Source organism: Panthera leo, chromosome B3 (assembly GCF_018350215.1).
Source record: "Panthera leo isolate Ple1 chromosome B3, P.leo_Ple1_pat1.1, whole genome shotgun sequence".
In the NCBI taxonomy this organism is placed as follows: domain Eukaryota; kingdom Metazoa; phylum Chordata; class Mammalia; order Carnivora; family Felidae; genus Panthera; species Panthera leo.
Genome location: NC_056684.1, coordinates 6,194,866 through 6,218,847, shown reverse-complemented (window position 1 = coordinate 6,218,847; position 23,982 = coordinate 6,194,866). Strand labels below are relative to the sequence as shown.

At 54.6% G+C, this 23,982-nt stretch overlaps 1 protein-coding gene across 3 annotated transcripts; it reads right to left on the bottom strand.

The window, feature by feature from the left end:
• Positions 1–138: 138 nt before the first annotated feature.
• On the bottom strand, positions 139–23,611 carry RHCG (Rh family C glycoprotein). 3 transcript variants are annotated; one of them, XM_042940463.1, is made up of 11 exons: positions 23,361–23,611; positions 15,098–15,284; positions 12,743–12,893; positions 8,671–8,818; positions 7,703–7,869; positions 5,714–5,851; positions 5,389–5,525; positions 4,951–5,075; positions 4,655–4,728; positions 1,371–1,463; positions 139–569 (listed from the first exon to the last, which is right to left on the bottom strand). In XM_042940463.1, the coding sequence occupies exons 1-10, from the start codon at positions 23,545–23,547 to the stop codon at positions 1,395–1,397; spliced, it is 1,383 nt and encodes a 460-aa protein (XP_042796397.1). In that variant the 5' UTR covers positions 23,548–23,611; the 3' UTR covers positions 139–569; positions 1,371–1,394. The 3 variants fall into 3 exon arrangements, with proteins under 3 accessions (XP_042796397.1, XP_042796398.1, XP_042796399.1); XM_042940464.1 differs by having other exon boundaries at positions 1,382–1,463; XM_042940465.1 differs by lacking the exon at positions 139–569 and adding an exon at positions 621–962.
• Positions 23,612–23,982: the final 371 nt, after the last annotated feature.

Genomic DNA, 23,982 nt, shown 5'->3' with positions numbered 1-23,982 from the left:
ATGATTTCCCTCGCATTGTGGGTGGCAGCTTGGTATGGAGGGTCAGGACAGGGGCGGGAGGCCAGGTCTTTGGGGTCCTTTTGTCCTTCAAACTGGCCCCGTTTGGAGCATTCACACCCATTCTACAAAGAACACCAGGAACGTTTATTCACGGAGGCTGCCATCTGCATGGCACAGAGAGGTCTGGGCGGCCCAGGGAGCAAGGGAGGTGCTGGCAGAGGGGTAGGCGGGGAGTGGAAGACCCCAGAAGTTGGGCTGGCGGCTAAGTTGTCTCCTAGGATGGCTCGCGCCCACTCCCAGCTGCTGGCCCCACTCCTGCCTGCTGTTCTCAGGATGTGGCCACCAAGACCCCCTGGAGGCAGGCCTCCTGCAGCCAGAACCTGGCTTGGATGCCCACTTTGTCTAGAGCTCTCCCGTCTCCATTCTCAGGCAGGCCTCCTGGGATGAAGGAGAAAGAAGTGGAGGGCGCCCTGGGCCAGGCCAGCAGGTGGGGTGCTGCTTGCCTTGCTCCTGTGTTCTCAGCTTGGTCGGCACCGCTCTTTTGGGAGGGCCGGGGCAGTCTGTGGAGCCTGCAGGGAGAGAGCCAAGAGCAGCGGGCCACTGTGGGGTCCTGCCGTAGCCCCTTGGGCACCTTTGCCTTTTCCGGACAGGGTGGGCATTAGAGGCAAGTGGTCACATCACTCAGCCTTGTGCCCTAGACGCAGCTCTTTCCAAGCTCTGGGCTCCAAGGGGATCCAAGAGCGCGAATGAGCACAGGGGTGATGACTTGCTAAGACCCCAGTTTCTCTACTTGCACTCTGTGGCCTTGGAGAACCTGAACTTTTCTGAGCCTTAATTTTCTCATTTATTGGAAAAGAGGGAAGTAGTTGCACCTGTCGGGTAGAGCTCTCTGTGGAGGGTTGGATGCAAAAGGCACGAGGAAGGGCTTGGTGCATTCCACACGGGGGCAAGGAGACTGTGAGCTGATGGGAAGAAGAGAGGAGACAGAGGAGGAAGGTAGAACTAGCCCGAGGTGGTCGACTGAATAGAGCCAGGCCTGTCAGTCCTGCTTTTATAAATGAGGAAATTGAGGCTCTGGCTCTGGGTGAAGAGATCCTCAAAGTCACAGCCAGTAAGCAGCAAAGCCAAGTGTGCACCCAGGTCACCTTCTATATATTCCTTCCAGTTCAGAGTGCCTTCCATATATCTCCGTGCCTGTCCAGCTTGCAAGGAGTCTGAGTGCCACCAACCCTCACATGCCCGCTCCAATCCAGGCAGGAGGGGTGGAAGCTCACATCCGCATTTCTTGATGCTCTCTTTTTGCCCCTTTGCTGGTGTCACCCAGTTCCCAGAGCTGGGCACCCACCGGGAGACCCTGCCCACGCTCTCACCTGCTTCTCACCTGCCCTGGGAGTTTAAGGTTCCGCGGGCTTGAGGGTGGAGTCCTCAGGATGTAAGACAGTGCTCTTCAGCTCCTCAGGCATCTGCAGAGACAGGAGGACAGTTCCAAGGGCCCTGCCCTAGGCCAGGCAGGTGTCCCTGGTAGAACTAGCACAGCCTGGGCAAGTCAGGAGCAGCGTATGGTGTGTGGCGGGCGCCACCTTGTGATCACTATGCAGATTGCATGCCAGGGAGCAGGGCGGTCCTTCACACAGGTGTCCTGCCTCCTACATCAGGCTAGCCACTGTCCAGGGTGCTGGGGCACTGCAAGCACGAGACAGAGTCCTTGCCCCACCAGAGCAATGGGAAGGCGTTCAAGTGACAGGCACAGTGACAATATGAGCTGCAAATGCACATGAGAGGCTGATAGCCCAGTCAGGGGCGGGGGATTCTGGTTGTGCTGAACCCACTCTTGATAGATGAGCAGGAGTAATGTGCCAGGGAGAGGCAGCATGGCAAGCTCCCTGAATAGCAGACAGGTCCAAAAGGGGGGTGAGGTGAGATGTGTGTGGGGGGGAGGGGGGAGCAGAAATGGATTGGTAGGTGGAGTGGGAATGGGGTGGATCAGCGTTGCCTCGGCTTCAAGGCTTAGCTTTGATCTCAAAGATTGCCTCATCTGGGGCGCCTGGGTGGCTCTGTTGGTTGAGCGTCCAACTCTCGATTTTGGCTCAGGGCATGATCTCACGGTTGCATAGATTCAAGCCGTGCATCGGGCTCTGCACTAGCAGCACAGAGCCCGCTTGGGATTCTCTGTCTCCCTCGCTCTCTGCCCTTCCCCCACTCCCGCTGTCTCTGTCTCTCTCAGAATAAATAAATAAACTTAAAAAAGATTTCCTCATCTAAGGTCCTGGGGAACAGCTGTGTCCCCTCATCCTCTGGAAAGCCACCTCATCTCCTAGGTAAACCATCCAGAGGCCAGGGGCTGAGGGGATGGCCTGATGGTGGCTTACTTCCACTGACACAGAATTACAGTCCTCAAAACGGAGCACTGCTGAAAGGTATACTACAGCAGAGAGAAGGTGTGAACTTAGAATACATTGTAAAGATCAAAACAGAACCAAGAGTGAACTTCTATATATGGGAATTGATAACATCTTTTAGTTTATTTCATTGGCGTTAAATCTGTGTGATTTCTAATTGTGGTGTCTAAAATAGTTTAAATTCTGACTTTAAAAATGGGATGAAAATAATTATGCTGCTAAAAAAAGGAAGTTTATTAAGAATGTAATAACAGAATACTTCTTATAAAAAGAAAGAGCAGGATCTCAAATTGGGCATATAATCTCCACTGTGTAAAAAAAAATTGGGGCACCTGGGTGGCTCAGTCGGTTAAGCATCCAACTTAGGCTCAGGTCATGATCTCATGGCTCGTGAGTTTGAGCCCCACATCAGGCTCTGTGCTAACAGCCTTGAGTCTGGAGCCTGCTTCAGATTCTGTGTCTCCCTCTCTCTCTGCCCCTCCCCTGCTCACACACACACTCTCTCTCTTTCTCTCTCAAAAATAAATAAACATTAAAAAATCTGCGAGGATTAAAAAAAAAAAAAAAAAGACTGGAGGGAAATATACCCAAAACATTAACAGTACTTGAATTAGGGTGATAGGATTTCTTTCTATTTTTCTCTATTTCCAGATTTCCTTTAATGGGCTTCTATTCATTTTATAATTAAAAAATAATTTAAAGAGAATGAATTCAAAAGCATTATTAGCTATGTACATGAAATTGGCTTCTAATGGATACCAGTTGAAATTACCCAGAAAACTTCTGGTGTGGTTAAAAATACAGAGCCAAGGGGCACCTGGATGGCTCAGGCGGTTAAGCGTCTGACTCTTGCTTTCAGCTCAGGCCATGATCTTACGGTTTGTGGGTTTGATCTCACTGTGGGTTTGGCAGGGTAGAGCCCACTTGGGATTCTCTGTCTCCCCCTCTCTATCTGCCCTCCCCCCTCCCTCTCTCTCTCCCCCATCTCAAAGAAAATAAATAACCATTTTAAAAATAAAATAAAAATACAGAGCCACATGAAAGGCGGTGATGGGCAGGCCCTTGTCACAGGGGCCACAGACACAGGTTAGGTCCTGCCCCCTGTCATGAGGGGAAGTGTGGGTGGCTGTCATCCTCCACCATCTAACGAAGGTAATTGCCTTCAACAATGATTGGTCGGGAGGGAGGCCTCCCTGAAGTCACTGAAAACCCAAATCACGGCATCTTTTTAAAGAAATGGAGTCCTGTGACATCCTAGTACTTTCAGCCTGTAGAACATCGTTTCTCCAGTTGGGTCTCTGTACTGATACAGAAAGCAATGGAATGTCACAGAACTCAGTTTCTGGACCAGACTCAGCTGGAAAGTTGTTCCCACACATAGACCCTCCTGAATTACAATCCTGGGCAGGTGCCTGGGAAGCTGCATTTTTATAAGGTCTCCAGGTGGATCGTGGTTCTTTTTTTTTTTTTTTAATTTTTTTTACGTTTATTTTTGAGACAGAGAGAGACAGAGCATGAGCGGGGGAGGGGCAGACAGAGAGGGAGACGCAGAACCGGAAGCAGGCTCCAGACTCTGAGCCATCAGCCCAGAGCCCGACGTGGGGCTCGAACTCACGGTCTGTGAGATCGTGACCTGAGCTGAAGTCGGACGCTTAACCGACTGAGCCACCCAGGCGCCCCACCACATCGTGGTTCTTAACCCGGGTTACATATTGGATTCACCTGGGGAAGTTTAAAAAAAAAACAAAAAACCAAAAGAACAAAAACTCCTAATGTCCAGGCCCTACCCCCAAACCAATGAACTCGGAGCCTCGTGGGGCTTGGAGAACCTTTAAGGCTCCCCGGGTGATTCCAATGCACACAGAAAGGTCGTGGTTCTCAGAGGCGGGTGTGCGTTTCATCAGAATCACGGGGAGGGCTTGTTGAAACACAGTGCTGAGCCTCCCCCCTGAATTTTGGATTCAGGAGGACTGGGTACGATTCAAGAAATTTGTATTCCTAACAAGTTCCCAGGTGCTGCTGCCTCTGGGGAGCACAGGGGGCCATACTTTAGGAATTACGGCTCTAGAATAAAGCCTTCAGCCCGCCCCCGCCCCAGGAGACACAGTCTCCCGTTGGAGGAGTAAGGTGACGCGGGGCTCTGTCCCTCACCTTCAGCTTCCGGCTCCTCAGGACCCAGCCCAGCTGACGTGAGTAGGGTCTGTGGAGAAGGGCAGAACCCCCTTTGGGCAGGAGAACAAGTTCCAGGAACTCACCTCCCAGTAGACTGAATCCTCAAAGCAGTTCTCATCAGCAGGCTGTCCCCAGAATGGCAATTTCAAAATGACCCCTAAAGAAAGTTGGGGGTCACAGGAGGTCAGGAACCACTTCCTCTCTGCCTACCCAGCCCTTTCCCACAGATGGGAAGCTCCCCCCAACCCCCAACCCAACCCAATCCCACAACCACAAGCGCACAGGATTCCTGGGTCCTCCGAGCTGACCTCTGGTACGTGCTGGTGGGTCCCCCACACGCAGCGGCCCCACCTTCTCTGGCCCAGACGCTCCCACTCACCCACGATGATGCCGCCCACCAGGGCTATGGCCAGGGACACGAAGAGACCAGCAGCCTGAAACTTGCCCTGCATGCTTGAGTCCCAGGAAGTCTTGAAACCATCAAAGCCAAAGAAATTGGCAAGCCTCGAGTGGAGACAGAGAGCAGGTCAGGGCTCCACAGAGAGGCCAAGGAAGCACTTGCTGTCGCCCCACAAATGTGAATGGGCACCAAGGCTCAGTAAACCCTTGCTTGAGCCTCCCCATGTGCACTGGACAGATCAGATGGTCTCTAAGACTCCTGAAGAAGGACAGAGGTTCGGGAGAGAGACCCACGGACGGTGGTTCAGATTAGGGAAGGCTAGGGGTAGAGATACAACGTTGGACCCCAGAACAGCAGGAAGGAGGAATGGAGAAGGAAGGAGGGAGCCCGGGCTCCCTGCACCTCCTCCATACTTACCCTTTTATTCCATACACCTTAGCATTGGCGCAGGATGCTGTCACTGCACCCACAATGGCGCCTATGATGCCCGGGAGGCCGTGCAGGTTGTGAATGCCACACGTGTCCTGGATCCGCAGCCGTGACTCCAGGAATGGCTGGAGAGGGGAGAAGGGTGTTGCTCAGGCCCTTAGCCGTGGCAGGGGTGTGGGGAGGCCGGGATTCCAGAGGCCCCAAATACCCAGAGACCCAGCACCCTCCAGCCCCCAGACCTCCCCACCCCTGCCAGTTAGAAACACAGACCCCGGGGTTCCCCGGCCCTCTGCCCTGGCTGGGGGGCCCTCACCGTCAGGTACACAAAACCCATCGTGGAGACAATGCCGCAGATGAAGCCGACGATGAGGGAGCCGTACGGCATGAGCATCATTTCGGCAGCGGTGCCCACGGCCACCCCTCCCGCAAGTGTGGCGTTCTGGATGTGCACCTGGGTAGGGAGGGCCAGAGTTCAGTCCTCTCCCGGAGCCTGCACCCCCCACGCTCTGGCTCCGGGAGGCAAGGGTGACTCACAGTGCGTCTCAGCCAGCCAGGAGCCTGCAGAGGGCCCCGGGCCTAGCTCCTGTGTTCTCTGCACCAGCAGCCTGGGCACTGTGCGTGGGCACAAATCATGTGTCCCTGCCGGTGAGACCTACTGGCATGTCTGCATGTCCCCTGTGAACCTGTGTGCGCAGGTTTGCATGTCTGATGGTCTCCCCGTGACGTACGCCGACATCAGGCCTGTTCGTGCGCAAACCCCCGAGCCAGAGCCCGTGGGCCTACGACGGCTCCAGGCCTACCTGCACCGGGTACTGCGTTGCCGGCTGCGGGGATGATTTCAGTCCGTCTCTACAACAATCCCAGGAGGTAAGGACCGTTATCTTTTGATGCTTGTTCAGAGGAGGGAGTTGAGGTGCAGGGAGGTGATGTGGCTTGTTAAAGACCACACGGCTAGCAAGAGGCAGAAAGGTAAGTCGATCCGGGTCTGTGTGGAGCCGGAGCCCCTGACCTTGACCTCATTCCGTGCCCTTTTCTGCGTGGGGGTGTTGGGAGCACACAGCTGTGCCCACATCCCTGTGTCTGATTCTCTTCCCTCTGATGTGTGAGTCCCTACCTCTCTGTGTGGCGGCTGTCCAGTGTACCCAGGGGTCATGGCAGTGTCCCAGCACACATATACCCGTGTCAAGAAGCTAGCGTCAGACTATGAGATAGAGAGGTGGTCTTCTTTTTATAGAAGAATATACCACCATCTATGGGCTTTGGCCCCTCCCCACTAATGACAGAACAGTCTATCCCAGGGATGTGACAGGAAGGACACTGGGAAACCATATCCCCCCACCAACCTCCCAGGGGTGTGGACAAGCATCAAAGGGGTTTCCTTTCTGAGGGTATGGGATGATGCAGGTGGAGGTTGCTTTAAGAAGGCTCAGGCTCCTGGGTAGCTCAGTCGGTTAAGCATCTGACTCTTTTTTTTTTTTTTTTAATTTTTTTTTTTTAACGTTTATTTTTGAGACAGAGAGGGACAGAGCATGAACGGGGGAGGGTCAGAGAGAGGGAGACACAGAATCTGAAACAGGCTCCGAGCCATCAGCACAGAGCCCAACGCGGGGCTCGAACTCACGGACTGCGAGATCATGACCTGAGCCGAAGTCGGACGCTTAACCGACTGAGCCACCCAGGTGCCCCAAGCATCTGACTCTTGATCTCGGCTCAGGTTATGATCTCATGATTCATGACTTCGAGCCCCACATCGGGCTCTGTGCTGACAGTGCAGAGCTTGCTTGGGATTCTGTCTCTCTCCCTCTCTCTCTCTGCCCCTCCCCCACTTATGCACTCTCGTTCTCTCTCTCTCTCTCTCCCCCCCATCTCAAACTTAAAAAAAAAAAAAAAAAAAAAAAAGAGAGAGACTGAGGGCCAGTGTTTGGAAGATCAGAAGCCTGGTAGAAGGAGGTGCCTCTGGCAACCCTACGGGGCAGGTCTGATGGGGTGCTCAGCCCAGAACGGCTGTCAGCACCCCAGGCTGCGGGGGAGGAGAGTGAGGAGGAGGAGCTGCTCAGAGATCAACAATCTCTGAGAATCTGGTTCTGGGCTATGCCAAAACCCAGCTATGTAATCCGAACAAATCATTTGTCCCCAAGCCTCAGTTTCTTCCTCTGCAGGGTGGGTGTGATAAGCCTGATGCTGCGAGCCTCAAGGAGTTGTTGGAAGGGCGCGGTGATCAGTGCCCACTGGGCACAGGCGGTCAGAGCCGCACCCCCCCCCCCGCCCCGGGCTCCCCACGCTCCCCGTCCCCCTGTCTCACCATGTCCAGCTTGCCCTTCTTGTGCAAGGCGCTGGACAGTGCCACCGAGGTGAGCACGCAGGCTGCCAAGGAGCAGTAGGTGTTGATGGCAGCTCGGTGCTGGGCGTCTCCGTGTTTGGACACAGCTGAGTTGAAGCTGGGCCAGTACATCCACAGGAAGAGGGTGCCTAGCCGGACCAGACAGGGCCGGTGGGCCCGGGAGAAGAGGTGTTAGATGGGCCCAACAGAACTTAGGCAGACCTCCTGCCCTTTTTAGTTTCAGAGACCTCAGATGACTCCCGTGCCCCAGCAGCTTCCCACCCTACAGCCTTACTCATGCTGGGGGCTCTTCCTACGACATCCTCCCTGCCTTCCTTACTTCCTGATTGTGCTCCAGAAAGTGTAGCCTGACCCCGTAACTGGGCTAAATGCCTCCCACCTTGCTCCCACAGCACCGTGAGGGAGAATCTTTCCCCCCACTGTTGGGAGATTATCTGGTAATGATCTGGTAATAATCCCTTGAAGGCAGGGCTGGGTTTTAGGAGACCAGAGTGGGTGATTGATAGGTGTTCTCTGGAATGAATGGACACAGGAAGTAGGAATTCACACTTTGCCCTGACCCAGGGGATGGAGTCACCAGTTCCACTTTGTCTGCCTTAGGGCATCCTAGGGAAAACAGGATGAGTGACCAACTTCTTCCAGCCCCCTGGGAAAAAGGGACCATCGTCTGGGATCCTGGAGATGTCTACAGGCAACCCCCTCTGCCCTTTCCCCAGAGGACCTGGCTACCACCCTCCAGACCACATGGAGATCAGGCATAGTTACGGGAACCTGAACTCCTCAAGGAGACCCTCACCCATTATGGTGGTTCTCACTCCTCATGGTGGTCCTCACCCATCATGGCAGCCCTCAGTCATCATGATGGCCCTCATCCATCATGGCCACCTTCACCCATCAGGGTGGCCCTCAGTCCTTCTGGCAGCCCTCACCAATCATGGCGAAGAGGTCCGAGTGGTACACAGAGCTCTGCCTCTCCTTGCTCTGATGTAGGCTGGGTCGATAGAGGATCCAGGTCACCGTGAGCCCAAAGTAGGCGCCAAATGTGTGGATGGTCATAGAGCCCCCTGCATCCTTCACCTGGGGTACAGGGATCGGTGAGGCTCTGATACTGTCTCTCCCTCCCACCTGTGAGCACTTTCCTTCCCCGCCACACACACACACACACACACACACACACACACACACACACACACACACAGGTCCATCTGTCTCTGATTCCACAAGCTGCAAGATGGGAGCCTGGGGCCCCCCACAGACCAATCAGTTTGGAAGAGGAGAAAGCAGGGATCCCTGAACCCAGGCTGTGAGCCCATCGGCAAAATGCCAGAGTATCCTCACCCAGCAGATGGGACTGTGCCCAGATCAGGAAACCCAGCCTTGGAGAGGACCTTGACCAGTCACCCAGCGGGAAGAGGTGAAGCAGACCTAGAACCTATGGCACCCCCCTAGTTTGTCACCTAGTTGGTCACTAGCTTCTGCCTTATCTTCATTCCTGGGAGCCCTTCCCTTCCCCCTGGGCCCTACCCCCTCCATATGTCTTTCTACGCAGCCACTCCTGGCCCAGCACCACTCGATCTAGACTGCCAGCATCCTGCCTATGACCTCCCAGCTGACCTTACCCTATGACCTCCCAGCTGACCTTCCACCACCCACCCCATCCCCACCCTCCTGTCTCCTGTCTCCCACAGTCAGAGCACGTAGGGAGGTTTCTTCCTCTTCTGTCCCTTCCTGCCCTCCCCCACTCCGTGCCTCTGGATTTCTTTAGGTCTGAAGCTCCTCATTTACAAAGTGGGGGAGAGGGCGGTGACTTAGCAGGGCCGTCTCGAGGGTTAAATCAGACAACTTGTGTAAAGCGCCCGGTGAGAGCCTGGCATTCAACAGGTGCTTCGTGGACTTAGCCTTCCTCCGCGTGCCCCCCTCCCCTCTCTCCAGCCTCCTCTTCCTCCCCACTCAGAACCCATGTTGGGGGGAAATTCCAATCAATCACAGACTTGTTCCTTCACTTTAGATGGGGAAATCCAGCCAGAGAGGTAAGTGTATGGTCCAAGGTCACAGAGCTTAGTGGTGGGGTTGTTGACAGGCCTGGATTTCCTGGTTCCCAGCCTGGTGGGTGCCTCTCCCAGCACCCTGGGACCTGGGATGAGCCCTCATGACCTCTCTGAGTCTCAGCTTTCTCATCTGTAAAGTGGAGGTAATAATTGTGCCTTTCTCAGAGATGAGGATTGAGATAAGCCACGTATTCAGAGCAGGGCTCAGCCAAGGGCAAGTGCTCCTGACATGTCAGCAGTGATGTATTTTAACTTGGCACAGAGACAGGCCTGAAGACTGTCAGGCATTAAAAGAATTTCTGTAGCGGGAGCCTGGGTGGCTCAGGCTGTTAAGCGTCCGACTGTTGATTTTAGCTCCCGTCACGATCTCCCGGTTCGTGAGATCAAGCCCTGAGTGAGGCTCTGTGCTGACAGCCTGGTTGAGATTCTCTCTCTCTCCCTCTCCCTCTCCCTCTCCCTCTCCCTCTCCCTCTCCCTCTCCCTCTCCCTCTCCCTCTCCCTCTCCCTCTCCCTCTCCCTCTCCCTCTCCCCTCCCCCCCTCTCTCCCCACCCCCTCTCTCTCCTCTCTCTCAAAAAAACAAAAACAAAAAACTACACACCGAATTTCTGTAGCAGATTGGGGGGATTTTTGAGGGTCTCTCTACTCATGCCCAAGACTGTGGATTCTCACTGTTTCAGATCATGCCCATTGGCCCCACTGCCCACCCCTCGCCTAGCCTTGCTTCTTTCTTTCTCACGCCTCCCACCACACCCAGTCCCTAAGGCCTGTGTATTCCCCTCCTTTCTATCTGTTGAATCACTTCCTTCTCTTGGTACTACCCCCAGCCCCAGTCCCATGATCTCTTACCAGGGCGACTCGGACAGTCTCTTAACAGGGCTCCCTGATCCCAGCCATTGTCCTCACCAGAGCCGAAGTGGCATTTCTATTACGTGTGTCTGGCCGTGCCACTCCCCCATCTGAAACTCTCCATAGCTCCCCACTGCCGTCATGACAAAGTTGCCCTCGTGACTCTTCAACACCATCTCCCGGAGCCTTGATGATCCGTGTCCTGCCCCCTTCCTCCACCATTACCCCCCCAAGCCCTCCCCCAGCACACCCTCCTTCCACCAGATGGAGCCACCAGAGACCACTCACTGTGGGCCTCCCTCAAGGCCTTTGCACTGTTTCCTCTGCCTCACCCCTTTGCCTGGTTGCTTTCTCCTTGACTTCTAGCTTTGATGTCTCTTCCTCCAGGAAGCCTCCCTGACCTGCCATGCTGGCTCAGGCACCCTCCTTCGTGTCACCAAGCCCTTGACCTCACTTCTCATCACACTGCATGGTAACTGTGTACTTCCTGGTTAGGGTTAGGGTTCCCTCACTAGATTGTGAGCTCCTCGGGGTCTGAGTGAGAGTGCCCGGGGCATTACCTGACATGCAGTCAAACTCAGAGTCTTGGTTTTTACTTGATAAATATTTGTTGAGCACTTATTAGGCATTGAACTAGGTGCTGGGGACACGGATGGTCCAGACAGATAAGGTTTATCAGAGAAGGAGAAATGTTATAAAGAAAATAAACCAGGTCAATGTGAGACATAGTGACTAGGGTGGGGTAGGGGGGTAAGCTAGAGGGCAACACTGTATAGGGGGGAGAATCTGGGAGGGCCTCTCTGAAGAGGTGATATTCTAGCTGAGACCTCAGCGATGAAAATGACTGGGGGATGAGCATTCCAGGCAAGAGCAAAGGCCCCGAGGGGGAACCAAGCTTGCTGTGTTGAGGAACAGACAGGAGGGTATGGCCAAAGCACAGAAAGATGGGGAGAGAGTAGGTTATAAGACTGGAGAGAGAGGCTGCGGGCAGAACATGTAGGGCTTTATAACAAATGTGGATTTTATTTGAAGTGAAATTTTAAAAGCTACTGGAGGGTTTTAATCAGGGGAATTGGTCTCATACGCATTACTAACAGGTCTCCATGGCTGCTGGTGGGGATTGGCCTGTGGTGGTGAGTGGGGCAAGGATGAAGATTAGGAGGTGAGTTAAGAGGTAGAGATATGGTGGCCTGGGTCAGTCTGGTGGCTGAAGAAAATGACAAAATGAATGACTGGATGTAGTGTCATGTAAAAAAAAACAAAAGCAAAAAAACTCTACCCCTTTTCAGGGGTGGGGGTGTTTCAGGCAGAGTCCAAATGTAGAGGAGTTGGGGGCTAAGAAATGGACGAAGTCTCTGAATGACCTTCACCCCTGCAAAGGTACCAAAGAAGTATCTGAGCTAGAGTCAGAGGTCTAAGGCACCCCTTACTTGGTTCATTGAATTGGCCAACTTTAAGGGGCATGATTCCTGCCAGAATCCATGTGACTGTCACTTCTAGAGTCGTGCAGTGCACAACCTATGCAGCGATACACGTCCACCTTGGATATTCCCTAAGGCTCCTTCCTTACATAGGTGTAGCCCTCAATACACTGTGTCTTTTTCTTGGGAGACCAATCTGTGAATGTGGTGTGTGTGTGTAAGAGTATGTTCAGGGGGGTGCCTGGGTGGCTCAGTCGGTGAAATGTCTGATTCTTGATTTTGGCTCAGGTCATGATCTCACAGTTCGTGGGACTGAGCCCTGTATCAGGCTCTGCAGTGTCAGCTCATGCTGTTCTCTCTCTCTCTCTCTCTCTCTCTCTCTCTCTCAAATAAGTGTTAAAAAAAAAAAAAAGAGAGACTATGTTCAGGAACACCCACTCTTTCCACCCAATATGCAGGAAAGAGAAAGGAGGGAGACAACCAACATGAGGGGCCCCTGCTCTGCCCAGTAAATATCATTACTCTCACTTTAGAGACGAGGAAACTGACATTCAGAAGGTTACGTGACTTGCCAACATTGAACCGAATCCAGCTGGCATATCTCCCCAGCCCTCCCTTTCTCTAGTTCCCTGCTGTCACCCCAAGTGGCCCTTCCATCTCCACCCCCGTTCTGATCCCTGCTCACCTCTAGCAGGCTGAGGAGGATAAACTCATTCACTGAGAAGAGGGTCACTTGGAAGAGGGTCATGATGAGTAGCTGGACAGGGCTGACTTTGCCCAGAACCGCCCCAAAGGCCACGCAGACAGAGCCCACGCAGAAGTCCGCATTGATGAGGCTGTGGGGAGATGGGTCAGGGGAGGGGCTGAGGCAGCAGCAAAAAGCTGTGCTCCACGCCCCGGGTTTGAATCTGGACTTTGGTCATCCATGGATTTGGACTTGGGGCTTAACCTTGCTGAGCCTCCGTGTCATGATGTCGTAAGGGCACATAACATCCTAAAGGTACTCTAAGTAACAGGTGAAGGGTCCAGCAAGGCAACGGCACATACCAGAGGCCATGCCCTTCCTTCGTGACCCCATCTCAGCACCCCCTCCTTGCAAGCAACTTTGTGGTCAAGGCACCCAAGTCATCTGGCGGCTGTTGTTGAACATGCTGCATATTTGGAGCCGCGCCCTGCCCTCCGTCCTCTACCTGCCCTTCCACAACCTCTTCTGACTGCCTCCTCTTTCAGGAAGCCTTCCTTGGTTCCTCCACCCACATGTGGTCTCTGTCTCCAGACTCTTAGATCTCACTCTAAACACACCTCTTCTGTTGGTTACCAGGGCTCTGCTTGGGTTTGAGCTCTCACGTCCTTACCCGAGAGAGAGGATCTGTGTCCAGAGAAGAGAGAGAGGGCTTCCTGCAGGATGTAGGGAGCTGGGGGCTGGATGGAGGGGGCAGGAAGGCCAACAGAGAGAACAGAAGCAGAGGAGCACCTAGGTCCTTCTTAAGTCTGGACCCTGAAAGCCTAGCCGGTCAGCAGAAGGCTGATGGAGAAGCAGACAGCCAGGTAGATGTCGTGCGGCCAAAGGAGACACTGGTTCCATCCACGTGCCTCCTAACCCAGGCCTTCCTGGGCCGGGCCAGCGGCAAAGCTGTCCTGGATTGTGAGGCAGAGTCAGGAGAGTTGTTAATAGGGGTGGGTGTAGGGACAGTAGAGGCTAGACCCGCAAGCCATTCACAGCCAGAGGAAGTGCCCCTGCCCCACGCTCAGGTGTGTGTGTGTGAGAATCAGGAGGTGAGAAGTAAGAGACCAGCTGACTGTAGGGCCAGGGAGTGGAATGGGGGCCGTTCTGTCAGGTCCCTCCCAAGACAGAGGATGTTCATTGGAGCGTCTGCTTCACTACGAGCCTTGTTCACGGCTGTGTCCCCAGGGCCTCACATAGGGCCCGGCTGAATGAATCATGACAGTTACTAAGTGCCAGGCACAGAAATAGCTGCCTGGTACAGCACATGTCCTCCTGTGCCACAGAGGTACTGTTAGTAGCCACATCATATAGATGAAACATGGAGGCTTAGAGAGGCCGAGTTATTTGCTGATGTTCCCACAACTGCAGCCAGAAGACCCATCTGACGTTGGGCCTCCAGCTGCCGGGAGATGGAAGTTCGGATGTCACCTCTTAGGAGGGCCCACGGAGTTTTGGGCAGAGCCTGTAGGGGAGCCATGACCCTAGAGTGACAGGTGGGACCTCGAGGTCTCTTCAAGTAGGCACAGGAGCCAGGAGGAGGGTCTAGGGACAACATGAGCATCCAGTCCTGAGCACCAAAAATGGGCTCCAGCTCAGTTGCTGAAAATCTATCCCCTGAAAGCCAATTTGCCAAAACTCAATTTGTCAAGTGACCAACTCACCCAATCACTGGTTCACCCAAAACTTGCCAACTCACGAAGTTCATAATAATTCTCTTTGGAGATTTTTAAAAAGTTGTATACTTTTGTTTTTCATTCAGCCATAGCTCTTTGGCTGTGGTGGCCAATGAAATATATTACAGGTGTTTTCATACTTTGGATCTACGGCTTTGGGAGTGAGACTTTCTTGTCAAAGATTTTATACAAAAGACTAATTTCTTGGCTCTGACCATGTTCTATCTAGTCAACTATTTTTCCAGTTTCTCTAAAGTCGTGGATTCATTAACTGGCTTCAGTGAATTAATCATCTTGCAAGTATTTGGCATGTTTTAAGTTTCAGACACCTGGCCTATGATCCCCGGTTGGTGCCCTATATGTGACAGCAGGGGCTTGCACGTTAAACGTAGTTTTATGGCCATTTGCCTCTGAACCCTTTCTGTGGATTTGGCCTTCCCGCGGGCTGACGAATGTTCTTTTGCATACCCGCCCTCTCGCCCGGTGATCCCCGCCCCCGGGCCAGCCCCTCACCCCGGGCCCCGCCTCCGGGCCCGCCCCCTTTCCCAGGGCCCCGCCCCGAGTCCCCGGGGCCCGCCCCCATCCCTGCAGAGCCCGCCCCGGCCCCGCCCCTTGCCCTCCGGGCCCGCCCCGCGCTCACTTCTCCACGCCCAAGTGGATGTAGCCTTCCTTGTAGGAGTGGAACCAGCCTTGCATGAGCAGCGCCCACTGGATGCCAAAGGCCGCCAGCAGGAAATTGAAGCCCACCGAGCTGTAACCGTAGCGCTGCAGGAAGGTCATGAGGAAGCCGAAGCCCACGAAGATCATCACGTGCACGTCCTGGAAGCCTGCGGGGAGAGTGCAGCCGGGGGGCTCGGTCGCTTAGCCCGCCCTAGCCCTGGGTCTGGGCCAGCAAAGCCCCGCGCAGAACCTGCGTCTTCCGGGCCACTGGCCACCCAGTAGCCTTCCAAGCCCCCTCCTCCCATGTCTGCATCCGGATCCTGGGGCCAGGGGCAGTAATGAATGACCTTCCTGTGCATAGAACAGCCGCTAACCCCACCCACCCCCCACCCCCGTTTTGTCCTAAGAACCTCTGGAGGGGGCTGGGCTGGGGGGAAACCAGGGTGAGCCTCCCACTTGAGACCACTCGTTCTAAGGCCAAGGAAGGCCTGGGTGTCCCCTCAGGAGATGGCAGCTTCCTTTTTCCATCCACACCCTGGGTGGAGGTGGGCAGCTGGGCATTTGAAATGGGGGCCAGGCTGTGGATTACACGTAGAATCTAGGGTCCAGAACTCAGACTTTCTGCGCTCTGCCCCCTCAACGCCATCACTTTGGTACGGAGAAGTTAGTCTCATCTTGACTGGTGAAGCACATGAGCTGATCACTCCCGTGAAGGTCTCCTCCCACCTCCACCTCCAGCAAGTACCCTTTCCTGAATCACTGAGACCTGAATTTGGACTCGTTTCCTCCATCTGGTAGACAGATGACTCTGGAGAGTCAGGTAACACACTTGGGTCTCAGCGCCTTCTGGAATGCTTAGTCACAAATGCTGCAGAGATTAAATGCGGGTATGTATGTAAAGTACCTAACAGTGTCGGTCCCATGATAGGTGCTCAAAATGGACAAGTGTCATTATTTATTGTTGTTTTATTATTGTTACTTAGGCATAGGCTAATTCTGAATTCTGAACCAACTCTCATCAGCTCACAGTGTGGTCCTGACAAGACACTTCCCTTCAGCCTCAGTTTTCTCCATAAAACCAAAGGATGGATTAGAATGATCTTAACTGTCCTTCCAGGGCTAACGTTGCCTGATTCTAGATTCCCAGAAAAGGACAGAAGGGAAGCAAAGATAGTCACAAAAAATAAGACGCTAAAAGGAATTATAGGTGTCACAGGACACAGAGGAGCCAGACTGAAGGGTTCCTGGTGGCCAAATCGGGCAGTTTGAGCATCAAAATAATTAGGTACTGTAATGAATTAAAACCATTACAAAAACAGTAACTCAAAGTCGGAAGTAAATGAGATCGTGAGGAGGGCTCTTGCTTGTACCAGAATGCCGAGGGCCAGACGGTTAAATGTAGAATGAGTGCTGAAGTTGGAAAATCGTGATTTTCACAGTAAAGATTCCATCAGTGGGTGCTAAATCCAGGGAGAAATTTTGATGAAGAGCAGAACATTTGCATTGTCTTCAAGAGTCTCCCCATGGACTGCTTACAAGTTACAAGGTAGAAAAAAAAAACAACCAAACAAAACCCAGTAATTACGAAGTGGAGAAACAGGGCAAGGTCTTCACTGAATGATCAAGATTAACATCGCCAATAAGGGACAGATGGATAGCACACGCCTTCAGATGTGATACCCTGAAGGAGACACATCACCGGTATGGTATTCCAGCCCAGAAGGCATAATCCCATTCTACTCGTGAGGAAGCATCAGACAAACAGAAAATGAGTAACATGCTGTTAGAAACGGGGGTGAGGCTGGAGTCCTGAGCAATATCAACGTCATAAAAGACAAAGAAAGGCCGCAGGAATGTTCCAGGTTAAAAAAGGATAAAGAGAAATAGGTCTACTGCATTCAATACCTAACTCAGGACTGGATCCTGGATTTGCCTGGCGGGGGCAGGGGGGCAGGCAGTGAGGGGGCGAGTGGGAGGAGAGCTATAGAGGTTGTTATTGAGAAAGTTAGAGACTAATTAGAAAATTAGATTGACAAAATTCGATAGAAACTGTATATTAACGTATTGCACAATGTACACTTATGAAATTGATTACTGTGGTTGCAGAGAATACCCCCATTCTCGGGAAACATCCCGGGAATCTTTAGGGTGACAGGGCCATGATGTGTCTGACCCACCCTCAGAAGATTTGGAGAAGAAAAGAGTGTATGTGTTTGCGTCTCTGTGCAGAGAGGGAGAGGAGGAGCAGGGAGCTGAATCGGAGTTAAAAGTATACAGTGTTCTTTGTGCTGTTTCTGTTTTAGCAACTTTTTATAAATTGAAATTATTCCCAAGTAAAACGTTAAAAAACAGGGGCGCCTGGGTGGCGCAGTCGGTTAAGCGTCCGACTTCAGCCAGGTCACGATCTCGCGGTCCGTGAGTTCGAGCCCCACGTCGGGCTCTGGGCTGATGGCTCGGAGCCTGGAGCCTGTTTCCGATTCTGTGTCTCCCTCTCTCTCTGCCCCTCCCCCGTTCATGCTCTGTCTCTCTCTGTCCCAAAAATAAATAAAAAAGGTTGAAAAAAAAAATTTAAAAAACAAACAAACAAAAAAAAAAAAAAAAACAAAGGCTGTGGGGGGGACCTGCAGGGCCCACTGGCCTGCCCCCTTCATTCCTTCCTCATTCCTCCCCCCTCCCCCCACGTGTCAGCTGCACCTGCCTCCATGTTCCTCAGTCCTACTCCGGGGTCTCTGCCTGTGTCCTTCCCTCCCCCTGGGATGCTGTTCCCACAAAACGGCCAGAACCTCTTCCTGCAGATCTCAACGAAATGTTGCCTCATCACAGAGGCTTTCCAGACCACCGGGTTTGAAGTGGGTTCTCTCCCTCTTCTTTCCTTTCTGGTTCTTATTACAGTTTGCAGAACGGTGTGTTTGTCTAGCCCACTCGACTGTAAACCTCCCGGTAGGTTTTGTTCACTCTGCTGGTCCCCAGTACCTCTGACCCTGTCTGGGGAGCCCCCCCCCTCCCCCGCAGGCCTTCCTGTGGCCCAGGCCACGGCCACAGCCCCCTTGGCTAGCGGCTGAGGGAGGAGGCCCTGCACGGCCGCAGGCCCCGGGGCAGGGGGCGTGCAAGCTGATGTAAGAGAGCTGTGGGTCTCACCCCAGCATGGCGCTCTGAGCTCCTGCCTGGAGACCTGTGCGAATTTGCGCGAACAAACAGCAGCTTGGTGTCGGTTTCACGATGTGTGCAGCTGATTGCGTGCATTATCGCATTTCATGGTTTATCACGTTTCCAACTGTCGTGGGGGAATCTGAGCTAATGCGCGTGAAGCGCCATACGTGGCATTATGGTTATTCTTGGGGAGAACGGATGGGTGGCAGACCGGAGGAGAGGTGTGAAAGAGGGAGGGGACACTCGCAGCAGCCGGGGAGGGGAGCTGGCAGGAGGGCAGGGCTTCTGCTGGAAGACACAGGGGATCGGAGGCAGTTGTGGAGTGGGAGGGAGGGGCTGGGTCTGGTGTCCTTGGAGTTGAAGATGACCACGGGGATGTGGGGGGGGGGGCGGTGGTGGATCGTGAGGGTCGACAGGGCAGCTGGGAGGAACGGAGCCTGGCTGTGTGGGGTGGAGTGGGGATGTGAGACTGGGCAGGCCCGCAGATGGAAATGTGAGTCAGAATGTGGGCACGATGAGGGGGAGACAGAAGCTGAGAACTGGCCTGCCTTTGAGGCTAGCAGACGGGACAGGGAAGGCGCTGGCTGGCGGGGGTGGGAGGAATCCCTGGGAAGAGGCAGCGTCACAGAGGGTGGGGGCCTTTTCAGAAGAGGCAGTTTGGTGGCAGAAAGGAACCCTGTGGGCAGGGACAGGGGGTGGGGTATGGGGGGGCCCTCCTGGGGGGTACTGCAATTTCGGGGCTGCCTTCATTCTCCCTGAGGCCCTCCCCTTCTCCGTGCATCATCCCTGCCTGCCCCCTCTCGCCAGTTCTCTGTCCTCTGTGACTCCTCCGGTGTCCCAACCTCTCTCTTTGACCTTCTCTTTCTTGGTGTCTCTTTCTTCTCCCCCCACCTCAGGCACACGGACGCCACCTTCTCCTCTCCTTGGGCACCTCCCCATTCATTCTCTTGCTCCCTTTCTCTTTATCTCCCAAACTGGTCCTAATTTAGAATCCAGACATAAAACAGTTGAATAGTTTACGTTTCATAAAGTTTGGTGCTAGTTCCTAAAACGCTTTTACCAGTAATGGTTTGAAAGTCCCAATCGTGTGACCTTCAGGAAGGACATAATCCCTCTGATCTGCAGTTTCTTTTTCTGTAAAATGGGGGGGGGGGAGGGTAATACAGGGGCTCAGGTGGTGTTCACCCCAGAGGTTTACGGTGCACATTTAATGACTTCATCCAATCCTGGGCACAGGCCTGGCTCTTTAGCAACTGATGGGTAATATCAGCTACAGTTTCTCTTTGTCTCCTTCAAGATTGTCCAGGTGTTTTGCACTGAGTTGGCAACTTACTGTGGGACAGTGGAAGTTGGAGAGATACCTGCCCTTCCCCCCTCTTTCCCCAGCATGGGGTGACACAAGCAGTCTTGCTGGCCCAGAGTCTGGTCTCTCAGCTGAAGACTCCAGCTGGCATGCCAGCCACAAGAGCTGCCACAAGGGGGCAGCAGTACCCCACTCTCCCCTTCTCCACCCCCCTCCTAGCTCACTCTTCCTCACCCCCGGGATGGGTCCCGCCCCCCTCCCCCTGAGAAGCTGGCCTAGTCCCTGAAATCTCTGAAATCTGAGGCCAGAGTTCCCCTCGCCTCTGGGCCTCAGCGGCTTCTTCCGCTCTGCTGCACCAGCACAGAAAGGGTGGTGCCCCGCCTGGTGCAACCTGGGGCCGCCCTTTTCCCATTCACTGTAGGCCAGTCTAGCCCAGACTTTTCTTTGAGACCTCCTGGCCAGTCCCTCACTTGCCCAAGTCTCCGTGCCCACCTCTCCCACGCCTCAGAGCTGACCACAGAACCACCCCATCACTGCACGGTTTCCTGGCAATGGGGCAGAGGCCCGGGAAAGCAGCTGGGCTGCTGGTGGGAGGGCTCAGCTGGTCCCTGCCTGGGTCACGGACGCCACCCCGAGAGTGTTGGGCAAATGTCTACCGTCCACTTGCTGCACCACAAGAGGGACAGAAATGCCCTGCCTGACAGAGCGTGTGAAAAGCACTTGTAAGTGGGGAGAGAACAGAGGAATTTAAATGCTCTAATAGTTGAAACTATTCCTTGGCCAGATCTCTGAACATGTGTCCTGCTCCCCCTTCAGTCTTCCCGGGAAGCTTCAGGAACCCAGGCTCTGATCACTCCCAGGGGCTCACCTCCCCCAGACCCTGCCAACGGCCTCTCGGGCCCCAGAGCACCAGCCCACGGGGAAGTTTCGTGTTCAGCAGCAGGTGCCTGTAGCGCTGGCCTCCGAGGGCGCTGCTGGGGCAAGCCTCCAGCTGGCTCTGTGCCTGCTGCCTGCCGAGGGGCCTGTGTGTGGGGAGCAGCCCTTGGGCCCTCCTGAGCCCCAGCCCGAGCCGGCTGGATCTGGACTCCGCTGGAAACCACTAATCCCCTGGGCCTGAATGAGGCCCATTATGTTGACAGCTTGGAGCCAACAACCCAGAAGGTACCACAAGGGTGTGCCCTCATCCTCTGCCCCTGGGAACTGCCACACTGGGGTCCCACCTGAACCAGGAGGCCACGTGCCCTCTAACTCCGAACCACAGCCACCATGACCCAGTGGACCTGAGAAGGGCTGGGCAGGGGGAAAAGGGAAAGGTGAACCTGAAGGAAGGGGAGTGGTCCAGGAGCACGGGCCTGGATGTCCAGGGCTCCTGCCCTGGCCCTCTGATTTCCTAGCCACCCCCTCTCTGGCCTTAGTTTCCTTGTCTACAACATGGGAGTCCCAACAGCGCCTTCCTGGCAGGGCTGGGGGGGGGGGGCAGGTCAAAGGAGAGAACGCACGTCTGGTGGCTTGAGCTGTCGTGACTGGAGTCCGGAGGCCGGCCATCTCTCCCTCTACTCCTCTCCCCTCTGTCACTTCCTGTTGATGGCCAAGGGGAACTAGCAGGAGAAACTCAAGCCCTCCTTGGTGGCTGGGGCTGTCTCATCCCTCCTACCCTTTCACAAACCCTACCGCTGGGCTACTCTGCACCACTCACCTGTTCCTGGCATACCTGCCCTGCCTCACCCCTCCTCACCATCCCACCACCTTCCAGGAAGCTGTCTCAGATCTCTTCTGCCCAGAGAGCCTGACATCACTGAGGACAAGGCGCTGGGGTGCCCTCCATGAGTCTGGGAGCCCTTCGGGGTCAGAAAGCAAGGATATGCAACTTGTTCATCCACAACGGCCTTGAGTCTTGGTCTGTTGGGACGGTTGTGGTTTACGTCTCTGGTCTGGTGAATTACTATGAGCGCAACCTCTCCACTCCCTCACTCTCAAAAGTGTCACTAGTTGACAAATTACGTGGCCACCCTATGGATAAATGGTTGTTGGGTGAATTGATGACGGTGGGGCATGGAAGGTGGGTGTGGATGGAGTGGGGATAGGAGCTGGGGAGATGTGAGGACCACAACCCTCTCTGGGGAGGCTCTGTAGCTCCTATTTTAGGGCTTTGAGACCTTCCACTGTCTGGACCCCTCAAGGACCTATGAACGCCCATGGGAGAACTTGTCCCCTGTGCTTTGCTGAAGGGCTGGTTATGGCCGAGAGATAAGCAAGAGCCAGAGTGAAGTAGAACAGGCAAAGGATGGTCTCAAGCTGTCCTGCCTCTCCGTTTGCCAGATCTGTCCAAGGAGAGTAAAGGTGGGCAGTGAAGAGTGGATCTGGAGTCTTAATTCTAAGGCCACAGCTGTCATGGTCTCTTAAAATACAACTCTGAGTGGAGCCCAGTAGAGGCTGTGGTTTCGACCAGCACAGGGCACACTCCTCTTCCATAACCTCCCTTCTGCTAAGCGCCGTATTTCTATTAATGTAACCTGTGATGGCATTCGCTTTCTGGCAGCCATTTAATATGGCCGGCTCCCACTGAGTTGGCACCCCCGCCCCCCACTCTTGTCTTTTTTCATGCAGGCTGTCATCCTCAATGTATGCAGTTATTTATTTGGAGCTAAGTGAAATGTTATTTCTGGAAGCAAAGGCTCCCATCGCTGAGGGTTTTCAAGCCTTGGAGGGAACGCCAGCCGGTCTAGGTGGCTGTTGCACGTGAGCTTTACGGTCCCCGCGGAAACTAACAGTCCATGACTCTGTGCGCACCAACAGTTGGAATGATTGTCATTGGCTGCTGGTAGATGGTGTCCAAAATCAGAAAACGCAAGGGCATGGGAAGAGCCTTGGGCTGAGGGGTCTGGAGGTTGGGCCAACCTGAGTGACCTTGGACCAGTTCTTCCAGCTCCTGAGTCCTAGGGCATCTGTGTTTTGTGCACCTCCAGTAATTGCTTCATTAGGAAGTGCGGGTTCCATGCCCAGCCCAGCACTGTGCCAGAACTTCCTGTGCCCTGTCTCACCCCAGCTTCACCCCATGCCTGCACGCGAGGTGCTATTATTATCCCCTGCTGGACAGATGTGGCTGGACAGATGTGACGGAGTTTCAGGGAGGTTGATGTTTTCCTAAGGCTTATCCCCCTGGTTAATGGCAGAACCATGATAGCAGTGAGGTCTGGTGATTCCAAGGGCATGCTCTTAACCCCGGCACTGCAGATACCAGAGAATGAGGGCTGTTCTTTCTTCCCTTCCAGGCCAGATGAGGGTTAGGTGCCTGGGTCCCATATGCTTCTCCCCATAGCAGGACTGGCAAGTCAGTGAGCCATCCCTGCAGCCCTTGACATCGGACCTACCTCCTGAAGTGGCCAGTACGGGCACAGCTGGACAAGGGAGCCAGGGTCACCCCCTGGTTGGTGACTGAGATGGGACTTAGGTCTTTCAAGGACAAGTAAGGCTCTCTGATGGGGAGGTTGGGGGCCTCTGATGGCACCTGGAGTGAGCTCACCCTGGCGAGCTTTCCCTATGGCTTCAACACAGGGAAGAGTTGGTGCACATGTGGCCATTTGTCAAGGGTGCCCTCCAGATACTGGCAGGTGCCGCGTGGGGAGGCTGCGTGGGGAGGGCCAGTGGGCTGCGGGCAGCTTCTCCTCCTCTAGGACCCCGCCCCCTGTTCCCGAGCAGCAGGCTGCACAGGTGCGGCAGGCAGGGCTCTGAGCAGGGTGGGGGACCTGCCCGTCCGCCTCTGCGGGGCCTGCGGGGTGGCCGGACTTACTCGGGTAGCGGTAGTAGAATTCGTTCTCCATGTCGCTGGTGGTGTTCTCATTCCGCTGACTGCCGATCCAGTGGGGGTCGGCATCGAGGTCGTAGCGCACGAACACGCCGAAGAGGACCACCAGGGCCACCTGCAGGAGCAGGCAGGTGACCGGCAGCCGCCAGCGCAGATTGGTGTTCCAGATCATGCTGCAGGGGGCGCCTGGCCGGGAGGGCAGCGGGCAGTTCGGCCGTCGGGAGGCGGAGGGAGAGGCTTATAAGACCCGGGCAGGGGCGGGGCGGGGCGGCCGCGTGGGGTGGCGGAACAGCTGACCCGGGTGCCGCCCGAGCGCTCGCCCAACCGGCAAGGGGAGCCTCGGGCTCGGGGCTCGCCTGCCCCCGGGAGCCCCCGCAGCTACCCGCGTCGGGACCGGGGACACAGCGGCAGGGCGCGGGGGCGGGGGCGGTGGGCAGGGGCCCAGGAGCCCCGACCTCTGCGCATCCCATCGGTACCGCGCAGCGTGCCTTTCCCCTTTTGGTCCTGGGACCCGAGACAGAAAAAGCCGGATTATCTGCCTCCCCCGCCCCCAAGAGAAACAAGAAAGGAATTCCTAGATAGTGATCGTGATCACCGCCATCACCAC